The sequence below is a fragment of the Schistocerca gregaria genome, chromosome X (genome assembly GCF_023897955.1).
Source record: "Schistocerca gregaria isolate iqSchGreg1 chromosome X, iqSchGreg1.2, whole genome shotgun sequence".
NCBI classification, from domain to species: domain Eukaryota; kingdom Metazoa; phylum Arthropoda; class Insecta; order Orthoptera; family Acrididae; genus Schistocerca; species Schistocerca gregaria.
In genome coordinates this window covers 574,075,935-574,093,730 of record NC_064931.1, presented here as the reverse complement: position 1 = coordinate 574,093,730, position 17,796 = coordinate 574,075,935, and the positions used below count along the sequence as shown (strand labels likewise).

At 38.1% G+C, this 17,796-nt stretch overlaps 1 protein-coding gene across 3 annotated transcripts in view; it reads left to right on the top strand.

Annotated features, from left to right (window-relative positions):
* The window catches only part of LOC126297781 (ATP-dependent helicase brm-like), a 229,871-nt gene that overhangs the window by 170,713 nt on the left and 41,362 nt on the right, over positions 1–17,796 (top strand). For all 3 annotated transcript variants that reach the window (XM_049988964.1, XM_049988965.1, XM_049988963.1), the window contains 4 exons: positions 7,606–7,791; positions 7,894–8,020; positions 8,212–8,293; positions 9,026–9,183. In XM_049988964.1, the coding sequence (XP_049844921.1) occupies positions 7,606–7,791; positions 7,894–8,020; positions 8,212–8,293; positions 9,026–9,183 (553 nt within the window). The remainder of the gene's footprint in view (positions 1–7,605; positions 7,792–7,893; positions 8,021–8,211; positions 8,294–9,025; positions 9,184–17,796) is intronic.

The following is a 17,796-nucleotide window of genomic DNA, read 5'->3' as shown; positions in this document are numbered from 1 at the left end:
TTATGGAAATGGAAGAGGATGTAGATGAAGATGAAATGGGAGATACGATACTGCGTGAAGAGTTCGACAGAGCACTGAGAGATCTGCATCGAAACAAGGCCCCTGGAGTAGACAACATTCTATTGGAACTACTGACGGCGTTGGGAGAGCCAGTCCTGACAAAACTGTACTATCTGGCGAGCAAGATGTATGAGGCAGGTGAAATACCCTCAGACTTCAAGAAGAATATAATAATTCCAATCCCAAAGAAAACAGGTGTTGACAGATGTAAAAATTACCGAACTATCAGTTTAATAAGTCACAGCTGCAAAATACTAACACGAATTCTTTACAGACGAATGGAAAAACTGGTAGGAGCCTATCTCGGGGAAGATCAGTTTGGATTCCGTAGAAATGTTGGAACACGTGAGGCAATACTGACCTTACGACTAATCTTAGAAGAAAGATTACGGAAGGGCACAACTATGTTTCTAGCATTTGTAGATTTAGAGAAGGCTTTTGACAATGTTGACTGGAATACTCTCTTTCACATTATGAAGGTGGCAGAGGTAAAATACAGAGAGTGAAAGGCTATTTACAATTTGTACAGAAACCAGATGGCAGTTATAAGAGTCGAGGGGCATGAAAGGGAAGCAGTGATTGGGAAGGGAGTGAGACAGGGTTGTAGCCTCTCCCCGATGTTATTCAATCTGTATATTGAGCAAGCTGTAAAGGAAACAAAAGAAAAATTTGGAGTAGGTATTAAAATCCAAGGAGAAGAAATAAAAATGTTGAGGTTCGCCGATGCCATTGTAATTCTGTCAGAGACAGCAAAGGATTTGGAAGAGCAATTGAATGGAATGGACAGTGTCTTGAAAGGAGGATATAAGATGGACATCAACAAAAGCAAAACAAGGATAATGGAATGTAGTCGAATTAAGTCGGGTGGTGCTGAGGGAATTAGATTAGGAAATGAGACACTTAAAGTAGTAAAGGAGTTTTGCTATTTGGGGAGCAAAATAACTGATGATGGTCGAAGTAGAGAGGATATAAAATGTAGACTGGCAGTGGCAAGGAAAGCATTTCTGAGGAAGAGAAATTTGTTAACATTGAATATAGATTTAAGTGTCAGGAAGTCGTTTCTGAAAGTATTTGTATGGAGTGTAGCCATGTATGGAAGTGAAACATGGATGATAAATAGTTTGGACAAGAAGAGAATAGAAGCTTTCGAAATGTGGTGCTACAGAAGAATGCTGAAGATTAGATGAGTAGATCACATAACTAATGAGGAGGTATTGAATAGAATTGAGGAGAAGAGGACTTTGTGGCACAACTTGACAAGGAGAAGGGACCGGTTGGTAGGACATGTTCTGAGGCATCAGGGGATGACAAATGTAGCATTGGAGGGCAGTGTGGAGGGTAAAAATCGTAGAGGGATACCAAGAGATGAATACACTAAGCAGATTCAGAAGGATGTAGGTTGCAGTAAGTACTGAGAGATGAAGCTTGCGCAGGAGAGAGTAGCATGGAGAGCTGCATCAAACCAGTCTCAGGACTGAAGACCACAACAATAACAATATAAGACAACAAGTGTCGGAAGCAGTTGTTAAATTGGTTATTGCTGCTACAATGGCAGGTTAACAAGTTTTAAGTGAGTTTGAATGTGGTGTTATAGACAGCGCACAAGCAGTGGGGCACAGTATCTCTGGGGTAGCAATGAAGTGGGGATTTTCCCGTATGAACATTTCATGGGCGTACCGTGAATATCAGGAATCTGGTCAAACATCAAATCTCTGCCTTTTTTGCATCCAGAAAAAGATCCTGCAAGAACAGGACCAATGATGACTGAAGAGAATCGTTCAACATGACAGAAGTTCAATCCTTCTGCAAAGTGCTGCATATTTCAGAGCTGAGCCATGAACAAGTGTCAGCATGCAAACCATTTAATGAAACATCATCAATATGGGCTTTCAGAACTGAAGTCCCACTCATATATCCTTGATGACTGCACAACACAAAGCTTTACACCTCGCCTGAGCCCATCAACACTGACATTGGACTGTTGATGACTGGTAACCTGTTGCCTGGTTGGATAAGTCTCTCTTAAAATTGCATAGAACGAATGGACATATACAGGTATGGAGACAACCTCATGAATCCATGGACCCTGTTGCCAGTAGGGGACTGTTCAAGCTGGTGGACACTCTGCAGTGGCGTGGGGCATGTTCAGTTGGAGTGTTATGGAACCCTTGATACATCTAGATATGACTTTGACAGGTGACATGTACAGACCCCACGGGAATTGCTACAGAGTGGTTCCAGGAACACTCTTTTGAGTGTAAACACTTCTGCTGCTCGCCAAACTCCCAAGAGATGAACATTATTGAGCAAATCTGGGATTCCTTGCAACATGCTGTTCAGAAGACATCTCCTCCCCTCGTACTCTTACAGATTTATGGACAGCCGTGCGTGATTCATGGAGTCAGTTCCTGCCAGCACTACTTCAGACATTAGTCGAGTCCATGCCAGGTCGTGTTGCGGCACTTCTGGACGTTCACAGGGGCCCTACACAATATTGGGCAGGTGTACCAGTTTTTTCAGTGTACATCCAGACTCACCAGATGGTGAAGTAGTGCAAAAGATGTAAGTTTGATGTATGTTCCCTGGCTGCGAAGGTGACTAAGTCCAAATCACCCCTACAGAATACAAAATACTGCATAACGTGAAGAGTCTATTGCTTACATGTAGTCTATGTTTGGCAAAAATTCCAGAGTCCAGCAAGCATGCCTGATGCTCTAAGTCTAACTATGAGACTACATGGCAATCAAATTATATATATATAGCATGATCTTTTTTCAGTGGGTCAGAAGGCTCTGTGTTAGAATACTCACCTAACACGTAGGAAGACTGGGCTCAATTCCTGGCAATGGTAAGTTCTTAAACAAAGGCGCATGATCCATGAGCATTTCCATGAAGCATAAAAGTGTAAGATGAAGTGAAGTAAATTTGTACTTCTTTTTTTTTAATTAAACAATCTTTATTAACTCTCTCTTACAAAAGATCAGTAATTAAGAATTTATATTTGCACTGAAAACTGGATTTTTGTGTGCAATATGTAATCAGAAATAAGATGATCAGCATTTTTCCTAAAAATGTAATTAGAAATGTGTTAATTATCATAAACTTGATGAATTTTATATTTAAATGACATACGTATTCATACTGAATGGAATAAAAATGGGGAAAAAAAAATGATAACCGAAATGAGACTCGAACCAGCGAACCAGAGATTACCAGTATCAACTGCTACTGATTTTTTTCCACCTTTATGTATTTTACGCTTCACGGAAATGCTCGTAGAACATACACCTTTGTTCAAAAGTATGTATCAGCTGGGAATGAAACCCAGGCTCCCCATGTGACAGGCAAGCATTCTACCACAGAGCCACAGGGACCATTGAAATGGTTACTTTAGAGTATTGAATACACTCCTTCAAAGTCAATTTACTCGAGAATTTTTGAGGGTTGCTTCTTACTGCGTGGGTTGGATTGATGTTTAAGTTCTGAAACTTTTTGTACCATACATATAAAAAAATACAAAAATCCGATTGCAATGTGGTCTCCTTCTAAGTCCAGTGTTGACGCAAAAATGTTTAAGTCCAACTATGCTGTGATCTGTTCAAAAATGGAGTTCTGCTGCCTGTCTCACACTGCAATTTTACAAACTCCTGAGGTAGAATCTGTACTTTTACCCACACATTGTGTCCTCCTTTAACTGCGAAAATGATTAGACCTTCAGGTGCTTGACAGACTACCTTAAATATAATCTTGCTTCCTCCCCACTACTGACTTGCATCAACTGACCAGTGTAAAACTTAGAGATAGGCCATTTCTTACACTTAGGTAATTATAATTGCAACTGTTTTTTCATCTTTTCATGCTGATTATTTTGTAATTTCACAATTGGTTCTATATCTGCTACTCTCTCAGTAAAAAATGGTGAATGTAGCAGTTTATCAAAAATGCATCAAAGAAAACATATCTAAATATTACTCTATTCATTAATATGACAAGCCACTTTGAAGTGGCTTTTTATACATTTTTCATTGGTACTGTCAGACTCTGCCTATTTCACACCATTAGTGAATTCAAGTCAATATTTTTAATCACCATTTCAATTAAATGATAATCTTATAACTACAATTCATCTTCATAGGAAGATAGGTAATGTGTATGTTTACATCATGCTGTCATCTTACTATGTGTTTATGTCTGAGTTACGACATTATGGCTGAAGTTGCATTTTTATTACTTTTAATTCATGTTGTAGCATCTGAATCGTGCAATCGCTGAGATATTTTGGTTGTATGTAGCTGCTGAAAGTAGTTATTGCTTGACATAGTCTGTGTCTTTGTATCTATAGGGATGTAACCACAATTAAAGTTTTATTAATTAATATAATGTTGCAGGTGAGTAATATGCCATAACTTTATCAGTTTTCATTGTAAAGACTGTTGCAAAGTGTCGGTGAGCTTGAGTTCATTGATACAAATAAAAATACATGCTTAGATTTTTCATAGCATTAATGGATCATACATAAGTTGATTCTTCAAACAATGGAAAATCTGGGATGGAGTCACAGAAATATGGAAAGGATATAGTGCTACTCACCAATTAAAGGAGGCAGTGAGACACAGAGCAGTGAAAAACACACACACACACACACACACACACACACACACACACACACACACACACACACACACAAACATGGCCACTATCATCTCAGGGTGCAGACGTTTGACAGTAGCCCACCTGTGCAATTCAGGAAAGCTGGTGCTGGTGGAAGAAATTCAGTTTGCTCAGGCTTTGAAGCAGTTGTTAAAGTGATAGACTTATTGGGTGACGTGCTCAGCAACTGGGTGGTCCATCTGTCTCTTGGCCACATCATTGTGGTGGTCATTCATGCAGATAGACAACCTGTTAATTGCCATGCCCACATAGAATGTGCACAGTGGTTGCAGCTAAGTTGGTTTATTACATGGCTGCTTTCACAGATATCCTGTGATGGGGTAGGAGATGCCTATGGCAAGTTTGGAGTAGGTAGTGATTGGAAAATGTATGGGACAGGTTTTGCATCAAGGTATACAAGGTGTATGAGAAAATCAATGAGACTGATTTTTATCTATCAAAGTTTTTATTTTTTCAGATAACGATATTGTCTCCTTCATAATAGAACACTTTGGCAGCTATACATCAGTGAAGTTGTCATTCCCAGTTTTTGTAGGAGCACTGAAAGGCTTTCATCTGGTAAGGCTTTTAACATGTTATTCACATTCTCTTGAATGTTCTCCAGAGTCCCAAAATGGCGCCCTTTTGAGACATTTGTCAATTTCGGGAAAAAGAAAAAAAATCACATGGACTCAGATCAGGTGAGTAGGATGACTTGACCCTTTCAAGGACACCTTTGTAAAACACTTGGTTGACAATTTGTCCTGGAGGAAAAATTTCTTTATGCACGACACACATTTGACATTTTTGTCAGTTTCTGGAATTAATGTCTCCTTGAATGAGGTTTATCTTCAGTGTGTTATTGGCATTCCAAACATGAATTGTGCCAGGAAAAAACTTGTGCTCATGATAAGGAATGTTCCCCATAATCTTGTCTCAACTTTTCATAGGTCACACTCATGGGTTCCCCAAGTTGAATACAAAACTTGATGGCATAATGCTGCTGTACAATTTTTGTAACACACAACAAAATCACAACTTCACTAATGGCACCCTCAAAAAATCATGTGATGGCCATACGAAGCTGAAATTCAGACTGAGTATCTAAAAGGGATGAAGACACTGGTGTACACAAGTAAAACAGCAGAGCTTTGCCAGATTGCTCACAGTGTTGTTAGTCTCATTACTTTCTTACACACCTCATATAGCAGTATATGAGGAAAGATGTTGCGAGTAGACACAGACAAGGGTATGGCATAGTTGGTTGTATGCAAGAATAGTACTGTGGGCGAGGTAAAGAGGATTTCTCATTTCAGAGCATAACGAGAAGCAGTCAAAAACCTGGTAGAGAATGTGTATCACGTATTCCAGTCCAGGGTGGTACTGCGTCTTGAGGTGGGTGCTGCTTTGGCACTGGACAGTGGGACAGTGGGTATTTGGGGGGATAGTGACTGGGGGGGGGGGGGGGGGGGGTCGACAGGGCCATGCAGATCAGTTTCCAGACAGGGTGGGGTGATAATTTCAGTCTTTGAAGTCCTCATTGAGACCCTTGGTATTTTGGAAAAGGACTGCTCATCACTACAGATGTGACAACCACTGGTGGCTAAACTGTATGGTAGGGACTTCCTAATGTGGAATGGGTGACAGCTGTTGAAGTGTGGTAGTACTGTTGGTGGATGGAGGTGCTGATGTAGCTGTCCTTGAGGTGGAGGTCTACATCAAGGAAAAAGGCTTGTTGACGTGATGCCTAAGCCTAATTTACCATTATATAGTGGTCAGTGTGCAATTATTTGTCAGCAGAATGTTAAACTGTAACCTTTTTTCATTCCTTATTCATCTATCATGATCTGCAACTAAATACTACTGTTATATAATTTGTAGTGTGAGAGATTTCTACAACAATTACTTTACTTCTTGAAAGTGTATATTAAAGATCTGTGTATTGTTTGATTATAATACAGTTGCATAAAAGATGATGGAAGGAGGTGTGGGACACATTTTATACTTGCTTATGGTAATGCATATCATTGCAGTAATATATGCAAGTTGAAACATGTAAATTACACAGCTCAAAAATTTTGTAAATGATTTTTAATATCAAAACAAAGTTTTCAGCAAATGATACTATGTGAAGTGGCAAATAATGTACTGTATTGGTAACACTTAATTTTTTTTATTTACTGATATAGTAAATGAACAATAGTTATATAAAAACTGTACCCTATGTATTTTTGAAACATAATTCAACTCCTCTTTAAAGGAAGAATTTTATAAAAAAATTTGGAGTGAAATCATAACTAGCTGGGTAATTATCTAAATACTATTGCAAGGCTGATAGCGGGATGCTGTCTCTCCTTTCTGAATGTATAAAAGTCATTAGGAATTCATCATTTCCTACTTCGGAAGGAGCCGCTTTCAGCATTGTTGTTCACGTTTACTGGAGGAGTGACAGCATTTTGCCACCTGCCTTGGCACTTTTATTTAAACAATTACTATTAAAAATGGCTTCAGTATCACAGTAGGGAAAAAGGAGCAAGTGTTAACAATACAGCAAGTTACTTTCCCCTCTGAGTGCTATCATTTTCTGGAATCTATGTTCAGTTCTTGAAATATTCAGAGCATGTAAGTTATATGGTGCACCGTGTATGTGTGTTCAAGTACACCATATCCTATGCATGAAATATAGCACTTAGGTTTAACCCACAATATACACTTCTTGCTTGATTTTTGTTCATGTATTGTATCTCCTGGAGGAGAAATGAAAAATGAAAGTATCTTACCAAGTAGAATTTATAGTATGTGATTTTATCTTTAATTCTGTCATTTTTCAAAGTCTGAAATTAGATACAGAAAATTTCATGAATCTGTTAGCACTGATGGTTCCTGGTTTGACAGGAAAACAGCTCAGTGGAGAAGAAGCTCCTTTAGAAAGCCAACTTCAGGCATGGTTGGAGGCACATCCAGGCTGGGAAGCTGTGCCACAAGATGATGATGAGGAGGATGAAGAAGATGGAGATGAAGAAGATGATGACGACGAAGACAACTCTGATGATTCAGATGATGAAGACCAAGAATTTTCTGGTGAGTTTCATGAATGACAAATATTTTTTAAACATTCCACGTAACAGTAAGGTGTCCATACCCTGATTTTGCAACTAAAACTGTAAAAAAATCTCCTTTTAGCCAACAGTAAAGATGACAGTTCTGATCCTACTAAATCAGATGCAGATAAAGCAAGGGAAGTAATAAAGAAAGCTAAAGTTGAGGATGATGAATACAAATCATCAACAGAGGAACAGACTTACTACAGGTGAGACATTTATCACTTCAAAATTTTTGTATTTCTAATCATTTTTTGTGATCATTTTCATTTAAAAGTCTTACCAGTAGTAATGACAAGATTCTAGTACACCATGCAGGAAGAATATCTATGTGTCTCTTGTAAGTCAAATATAATATTAAACTGACCGCATTTTAGGACATTTATGAACTGTGTTTCAGCATTGCCCACACCATCAATGAAATTGTGACTGAACAGGCAACTATTTTAGTTAATGGAAAACTGAAGGAATACCAGATAAAAGTGAGTACTGTTGCAAAAGATACACATTTATAATTTTCTTGTTATCTTTGTTTCTTTCTAGAAGTTATTTCTAGAAGTTCCTAACACAATAGTATCTTTGTTTCGGCATAAAATGTCAATCTCTCAACATTTTTGCAGAAAATAGCCAAATTTTACCTGTAATATATTGACTAGAGTATAGTATGTATAGCAAAAAGTAGGAATAATTATAGATAGTATTCACTGTAAGACATACACAATTTAATAATTACATTGCTAGTTTTTAAGATATGTTAGCTGGTTTAAGCATTTTCCCTAAACCCCAGATGGATTTTTAATCATTTATAAATGAAAGATCTTTAATATCAATGTACATACACAACTTTTTGCTTTAACTTAATGCAACATCATAGAATAACATGTAAAATGCTGGAATTATGATCTCAGTAACAAACTGTAGTCTTTTCAATTCATGGTTATAGCATTATCACATCAAATAAAAGTCTGTGTAAAAATTGATCCAACCTGCACATAATGTCAGAAATTTTAACCTTTCTTTGTATTTTTAAGGACTTTGTAGCTTTACAGTTGTAAGGGTAAAAATATAGTCATAATTTGCTAATTATTTTGAGTTGACACCAAGCACTTCATTAGATGATTCAAAATCAAAGTGTCGTAAAATAGCTTGTCAGTACTTTGTCTTTCTGATTACAGTGTTACACAGTCCTTTAATGTTTTTTTCATGCTCACCAGGGACTGGAGTGGCTGGTGTCTCTATACAACAACAATCTGAATGGAATTCTTGCAGATGAGATGGGTCTTGGAAAAACTATTCAGACAATTGCACTTATCACCTATCTAATGGAACGCAAGAAAGTCAATGGGCCATTTTTGATTATTGTCCCATTGTCGTAAGTTGTTTTAAATTTGTTCCTCCTTAATAATGAGCTCTCAAAGTGTCATTTATTAAGCAATAATTTTACATTGATTTACTGCTGCAAAAGTGTAAACTTCTATTACAATTCTTTATAAACATTTTGGTGTAAGGTTTTTCAGTGTTAGAAGAGGGGTTGATAAAACTTAAAATTCCATTACTCTTGATAGAAGATGCTCTACGTTGATTGTGTATAACAAGCTAAAACTTTATGCCATTCAAGGTTTAACTTTGGATACTTCCTTTTCCCTGGCAGTACCATATCAGTTGACCCATCAAAACACTGATTAACGCAGAAATCCAACTTATCACTGACTGTTTCCCATTTCTCTAATGTTTATCAACAACTTGGACTCCTGGTTGGCACACAGTTTTTTGTGATGATGTCCATTTTAAAACGTTTTTGCTATTGTTGCCATGTCAGATTAGAATAAAATGACTGACAGAATGCCCATGGGCTCTTCACTATCTCGAGATGTATCTAACTTCTTTATGAATAATGTTGAAGAACACACCTTGAATTTTGGTTGTATTCGTCCATCTTCATATGACCCTGAAGTAATGCTCTCTGGCACCCAGTTCACTATCAGGCTGGAGGCAAAACAAAAACCAGTTGAACAGCTTTGTCACTTTGTATATCACAAGGTGACACACATTCACTTAAATCTTGGTGTGCAGAGCTTGTATCACCCAATCCAGAAGAGAGAGGTTTTAAATACATGAAATAGATTGATGCGCAGAGCTACACCTATTCATGACAAGGACTGCCACAATAAACTGCTGCTATAAGGGGAGCAAGTTCTCTCTCTCTCTCAGGATCTGATGCAGTCCAGGCACTGTTCACTATTGAATGAGTTTAGTTGATTTTATATTCTACAATCACACATCTCTGTATGTGCAATTTTGGCATTCATATGAGGGTCAAAAGGAGGAATCGTATTACAGTACCAACTGAGAAACTCAGCAATGTCCAGGTATTGACCATGTTTACCCAAGATGAGGTTTTACCCAAAGTTCATCATTTGAAAAATACGGGTTTGTCTTATATTTACAAAACAAACTATTGCTGCTGAGGGAAGAGTCCTATGTTGCTTAGTAGGTTGATACAGTGCCCATCTAAAACTCTGTGTAGGTTCCAAAGATTTTGGTCTGTTTTCAACAATGTGACCTTACTAGAGGCAGCTATTCAACAGGCTTTTCTACATAAATGCCACTGTCTTGGTATATCCAAAGACACTTGCATAAAGGTTTCAGCTACAGCCTTCATCAGCAAAAGAGAAACAAACAGCTGTCATACACAGAAGCATGTATACCTCATGCATACATGACAGCCAACTCCAGCATCTCGAGCTGGGCTGAGATGCTGGAATTGGCGCTCACGTGTGCATGACGTGTGCATGCTTGTGTATATGAATGGTGTATGTTTCTCTTTTGCTGATGAAGGCTGTGGTCAAAAGCATTATGGAAGTGTCTTTTAATCGTGCATGACTGCAACTTAACATGTCTTCTTTATGGTAAGTAGCAATGTGTCTTTTTCCTACATTGTTGATGTTCATTCCTGGAGTTTTCATCGTTTTGTCTTGGTACATCCTTTGACACTACTTGGAGACATAGTATTCTTGTGCAACTCACAATTGCGGCTTTCGTGGCATGGCCACACCCTATCTTCATACAATCTTTCCTACCTCAGCAATTGTTTAGGTCACACGTTGGTTCCATGCTCTCAACTGGTTTTGAACAAGAGAATGGTATCCCTCAGGGCAGTGTTTTAGGTGTTAGCCCCTTTGCCATAGCAATAAACAGTATCATGTCTACAGTACAGAGCCCCTTACAATTCTGCTTATTTGTGGATGGCTTAGCTGTTTTTTCTTTCTCCTCCAATCTTCTAACAACAGCTCATCATTTGCAACTTACTGTGCAGGGTTAGAGGAGTGTGCTACAAAGATGGGTTTTCAGTTTTACGCATATAAAATGTGAAGACTGTGTGTGTGTGTGTGTGGGGGGGGGGGGGGGGGGGCGCAGCACGCGCAATTACAGTCTACATTTTAAAGACTCGCTGAGGTTTCTGGGTCTCATTTTTGACTCCAAACTCGGTGCTAAGTCTGGGGAACCACTGCTTACCATCTGATGGGAGCTCCTCATGCTGCATCAGACATGTAAGTTCCTCACAGCTCTGAATTCATATGCATACCATACTGGTGCTTGTGCACCGCTGAAACTGAGGACTCTGTTGGTTGCACTGTTGTTTTCCCTGATTGTGACCTCAAGTTCCAAGCGCCTCAAGACTCTTGCAGGCACTGGAGCATATGAGATGTGCTTCGAGTGCAAAATTCCTAGTTTGTTCTGATTCTCTGAGTGCCATTCTCTCTCTCTCTCTCTCTCTCTCTCTCTAACAGATAAAGTAGTCCAAAATATCTGGGATGTGCTTCTCTAACTACAACGGCTGGGGAAGGAAGCGTTTTTTTTGCTGGGTACCAGGGCCCATGTGTATTGCAGGGAATGAAAGGAGGGATGTAGCAGATAAGGAGGCATGTCATGATCCTCAGTTATTTCAGTGTGCAATCACCCTGCGTGCTATCACCTTGCTGTTTAGGTATAGAGTCATGCATCGCTGGGAAGACAAGTGTCTGGAATTGACAGATAATAATCTGTGTCTAGTAAAGCACACTGTGTGGCCATGGTGTACCTCCTTTCAGTCACAAACACAGGACGAAGTCCTCCTTACTTGCCTTTGCACAGGCCACAGTTCTCTGACACATGGCTTCTTGCTCCAGTGAGATGACCCTTCAGCATGTGCTGCTTGTGGCAGAAGGTCGCTGTGGCCGCTTTCAATAGGTTGTGTTTTATTTTCAGACTAGAGGGCAGTGGCAGATTTGCTGGCAGATCTGGTAGATTTGCCAGCAGATCTGCTCTCTATTTTAAGTAGCATTGAAATGAATGTGGTTAGAGTTTGAAGGTTTTGAAGTTTTATAATATTGGGTCCAAAAGTTTTGGGAAATGTTCTTAATGTGTTAACAGGGTGACTTGCTCACCCATAGTTTTTTTTTCTAAATGATCAAGTCAGTCACATATCCCGGTGCTCTTGTTTTAGCTCCTCTGTCATTTTACTTCTGTTTTCATCCCAGGTGTAGCACCTTTTCATTATACCTCCTTTATTTTATTGTGTGTGATGTAGAGCGATTTTGTGGGTCAATGCAAGTGAGGTAAGAGTCAGTGAGTGAGTGAGTGTGCCAATGTTTTTAGCACTTTTACTCACATTTGTATCTTTTAACAATTGTAAGGTTGCTGATAACCTCGCCATTCAGTGTCCGCACATCCCCATAGCAAAACAACAACAACAACAACAACAAAAACAAAAACAATAACAATCTCCTTACACTCATTTTGGCTTCATTCTGCCTTTGTTTATCAACTATGCCTTGACCTCACTTAAATCTGTAATGAATCTTTTTATCCTCGGAGCTGACTATTTTATGCTTACTATTCAGTACTCCGCAGTGTGTTTCCTGTTACTATAACAACATCTTTTATATTAACTGATTTGAAAGTATTGGCCCGGTTAGTGGCTTGATCTTCAACATTGCCCACACGAGTAAGTTCCTAACTGTCTGCTCAAAGTAATTTTCAGACAAGACATTCAGAACGGTACCACAGGGACCTCCACCTCTTGTGACAGTTTTAATCTCATGACGCTCCCGTTACACAACTGGCAAATTGAAGCTTCCTCCTATTACAGTAATGTGATCAGAAAATTTAATAGTGATATTCTCCAAGTTTTCTCTGAAGTGCTCTGCTGCTATGCCTATTTAGGCAAGCAGTCTACAAAAACATCAAATTACCATGTTTGATCCATATGCAATTCTTACCTTTACCCATATTATTTCAGTTTTAATTATGTTATAATTTTAGTAGATATCAGTGAGTTCTTTTTGGTAATAAGTACACCTCCAATCCTTGTGATATACAGATCAATTCAAAATCCATGTCCAAAAGGACAAATAGGGTGAACCAGAACTCCAAGGACTAACTTTAGTAGGTGGTAGGATGGACCAAAACAAGAAAAAAGTCCTGTAAACATGGGCTCTAAAATGTGTAACTTACAAACTTTGCCACTGTGAAACACATCGCATCTACTGAACAAGTGTTCATAGCTCTTAAGGTATGCACTTTAGAGCCCATGTTTGCTAGACTTTTGTTCTTGTTTTGGTCCAAACTGAAAGTTTGTTGATGGGAGTTCTGGTTCACCCTATTTGTCCTATGGTATGTGACGTTTGAGTCACCCTTTATATTCCACTCTGAATTTAGTATATTATTTATATTTCAGCCGACTTTCTCTTCTTATTAACTTTGTGGGAATCATTCCCTTTCATAAGAAATACTAATTCTGGAGCTTTACTATGGATGCTCCTGCAGTTTAATGAGACCACATTAATTATTACTTATTCTTTTCTGCAAGAATGTAAGTTCTCCTTCGGTAGTAATGTGGACAATCTTTTTCCAATTACAGTATATAATTCAACATTGACCATATTGAGGGTTTCTAGCCATAGCAAAATAGGGTCCTGGGAAGAAAAGGCAGAGGACCTATTTTGTGACTGCTTAAGAAGATAAAAGAGATGTTGTACCAGGTGTATACTAAAATTGGAATACTTTTAACAGTATATACCTAAAACTGCAGCAGCACTCAAATTGTCCACAGTGGCAGAGCTACCCTTTTTTTCTATTTTAACACATTGACAAGTACAAAAGCAAACTTTTTTAATGAGAACATTCAAACCGATGTTGTAAATTATTTTCATTCTTAGTAATCATCTTTATTTGTGATTGAACTGGTTTTGGGATAAGTGTATAATAGAAATTAAAGTAAGTTTTCTTGTTCTCCCATTTCAACACTGCATTATTGTCTTGCTGTTATGTCATAATTATTTGACCCATTGCTGGTTGCAGGAAATACTCTTTGCCAACTATTTTTCGTATGGGTTGTCTTAGTTTTTGATGAGATGCTGCAGATACTGCCCATGACTGATGACTTTCCCTGTAAATGATCTGTAAAGAAATCATCATTTATTCTGACAAAATCATGTATATTGTATAACACTTACACTTACCATCTCTGCAGAGGCACTTTCACTCAATATTTTATGGCCACATCATCTAGTACATCCACTCAATATTTCATATTGTTGTGGCATTCTACAGTTTATGGAAGAAATTTCAAATTGCTATGTATGTGTACACTTGAATGAAGTGTACTGAGAACGAGAACATTTCTCTTTTTCTTGTCTTGATATACTGACAAGGTTTTGTCCTTGTGACACATCACAGTTGTTTTATAGTGCTGCTTTTGGGACTCTTATTGATTTTGGTATCACTCTTCTCAAATGGTTCTCTGTACCCACTAGGCTTGTGCCATTACTCTTCACTATTTCACTGAATAAAGTGGCACAGTGATTAGGATGGTGGACTTGCATTTGGAAGGGCAATAGTTCAAATCCCCACCCAGCCATACAGATGTAGGTTTTCCATGATTTCCCTAACTTGTTCAAGGCAAATGTTGGATGGTTCCTTTGAAAGGACATGACCAATTTGCTTTTCCCAGTCTTCCCTAAGCCGATCTTGTGCTCCATCTCCATTGACCTCATAGTCGATGGGATGTTAAATACTCATTTTTCTTCTTTCCTTCTTCAGTATTTGAGTCAGGTGCATAGATATGAAAAAATTGTCTCTTGTTAAATTCCTGGTGTTTAAGGAATGGTGCCACAATTTTCATTACAATGTATGTGGAAAGGATTTGATTCTCTGCTTGATGTTAATCCTTTCCTATGTATGGAGATCCATTGAACAGATATTAGGAATCTACCTCTGGTGCTAACCAAAATTTAATGTACAATTGATCTACTTTACTAGCCATTCATTGTGTGACTCTGCATCTGTCCTTAGTGGGAAAGAGTTGTTCATCAGTTGTGATGTGTTGTCCTGAACTGTAAACCAAGGAACAATGAAATAATTCAAAATATGTGACACCAAAGCAAACTTGTCTGTTTTGAGTCTTATTGGCATTGGTTCCCTGATATCAAAGCATAAAAAATTCATATTGTCTCTAAAACTCTCGCGTGATATTGTGTTGTGAAAGAACTATGGTCATCAGTTTTCTAATCACGAGCTATCAATTATGATTCCTGTGGTACAAAAAAAGCTCTTAGCATACTAAACATCCATTAATAAATCTTCTCAAAAAGAGAAACACACCATTTGGTGTTTAGTGGGCTTCTGTCTGTGTGTGCAGTTTAGTTTATTTTAACATCATATCATCTATTAGCAGCCACCAAGAACTGACAGCACCTTGAACTGATGTTTTCCTTCACAAGTGGAACTGGCCCTTGTGTATGATGTGAAAATGTTTTACTTTTATGGTTTTCCAAAATTTCCCATTCTGCCTTGTCTTCTCTGAATTCTGAACAACCCAAATGTCATGCCTTTGGTGGAGGAGTTTATCTTGCCACTGTAACAATTATTGGTGTAACTTGTCCATACACTGCTTTTACTGTGTTCAACATTGTTTGGAATATAATACTCACTGCTATTTCTGTGTGTCTTTCAATTTCACTATCTTACTACTCATACTCTGAAACTTGCTGCAAATGTTCTAAATATTTAATTACTTCCTTGTCTAACTACTTACGAACCAGTGTCAGTATCTCTTGTCATGGTTTACACACAACAGGCATTTTAGGCATGGTGCAACACAATGATAAACTCAGAAGCTACAGCATACATTGTAGGATCAAGTTGCAGCTATGTACAATGCAACCGAGCATTTGCAGTACTCTCAGGCAATTCGGCATGGTAAAGAAATATTAAGCCATGAAAATGATTGTTCCTACAGTGTTAGGAGTACAGTGTATAACACTGTTTGCACAATCTAACTCTCAAAATTTAAAAATAGTTCAAGAAAGTGGAAATATTGTTTTTATGGGTACACTTTTTCAAAATAGTCATTTTGATGTTTCCATAGTTCTAGTGTAAAGAATGTCTTGCCATTAGGGTCGATGGAATTTACATGATGTCTCATTAGTGCAGAAGCAACTATATTCATCAATCAATCCCTACAGTTTCTGAACATTATACAGAACACTAGTGGCACATTAAAATTATTTTCAAAAAATCTGCAGTTACTGAGCATTGTGGTTCTAGTTTAAAGAAAGTCTTGGCCTTAGAATCCTTGCAAAGTACACTATCTCTTGTCAATGCAAAAGCAACCATATTGATCAGTGAGTCTCTATAGTTTCTCAACACTCTGAAGGAGACCAGTGATACATTAAAAATTGTAATTTCAAAAAAATATGTGCTGTTCTGAACACAACTTCACAAATAAACGTAAAATTATGTATCATGAAACAAAACATCTTGTTCCATGCTTAAACCTACCGAGTCTCAGCCATTAACGAGGTCAAAGAGATCAGAATATGTGGCAGTAACATAAGCCAGGACAGTGGCTACGTCTTGGTGTTGCATGGAAGCAGGATCCAATGATGATAGTCTCCAGAGGAATTTGCCAAGTTGTTTACTTTACAGAAGACACCCCTAGCATCTGAGACATTGACACAATCTATGGGAGCATGACAACAGTTCCTGATTAAGACTATGGGGATTATCATTGAGAGCTCGAATTTTTATTATGTTTTTTCATGATGTCCTGAATTGTCATTTTTCATGATGTCCCACATTGTCATTTAATGAACAAAATATGAGCTTACAAAATATTGAACCAGATTTATAATTGGGCTCAACAGTTCCCAACTGATAAAACTCGTTACAATATTCTTAATGGGGTGAAACCTACAGATGTCAAAGTAATTTTGGAAGGACCACAAGGAAATGCTGTAAGTTTGTTACTACACACACAAAATTGTCTAAGGAACAAACTACTTTTCTATTAACGAAAAATCATAGGAAATCTACCCGGTACAAGGTCTGTTCAAAAAATTTTGGAAATTTGTCCACAAAATTTTTTTACACTTATCTTTTACTTATTGTGCATGGTCTCCTTCTAAATACTCTCCTCCACAATTAATACACCACTCCCAACACCATTTCCACTTCTGGAAGCAGTCTTGGTACACGTCTTGCTGGAATGCTCGAAATGCTGTCTGCAAATTTTCTTTTATCTCATCTATTCTTGCAAATCTTTGTTCTTCCAACATGGATTCAACTTTGAAAATAAAAAAAAAATATCTGCAGGGCCAGGTCTGGAGGATATGGAGGATAAAACAGCACAGTTATTTCGTTTTTTGTGCAATAGTCATGCACCAACAGAGATGAATGTGCGGGTGCGTTATTGTGATGCAAGAGCCATGAATTGTCTAGTCACATTTCGGGCCATTTCCTTCTCACATTTTCTTGCAGGCATTGCAGCGTGTCCCAATAGTACCATTGAGTAACATTTTGCTCGTGTTGCCAAATTCATTATGAACTAATGCTTTAAAGTCAAAGAAAACTATTAGCATGGCTTTGACATGTGACCTGAACTGACACAAGCCCACCCCCCCCCCCCCTCTCCTCTTTGTGTGTGTGTGTGTGTGTGTGTGTG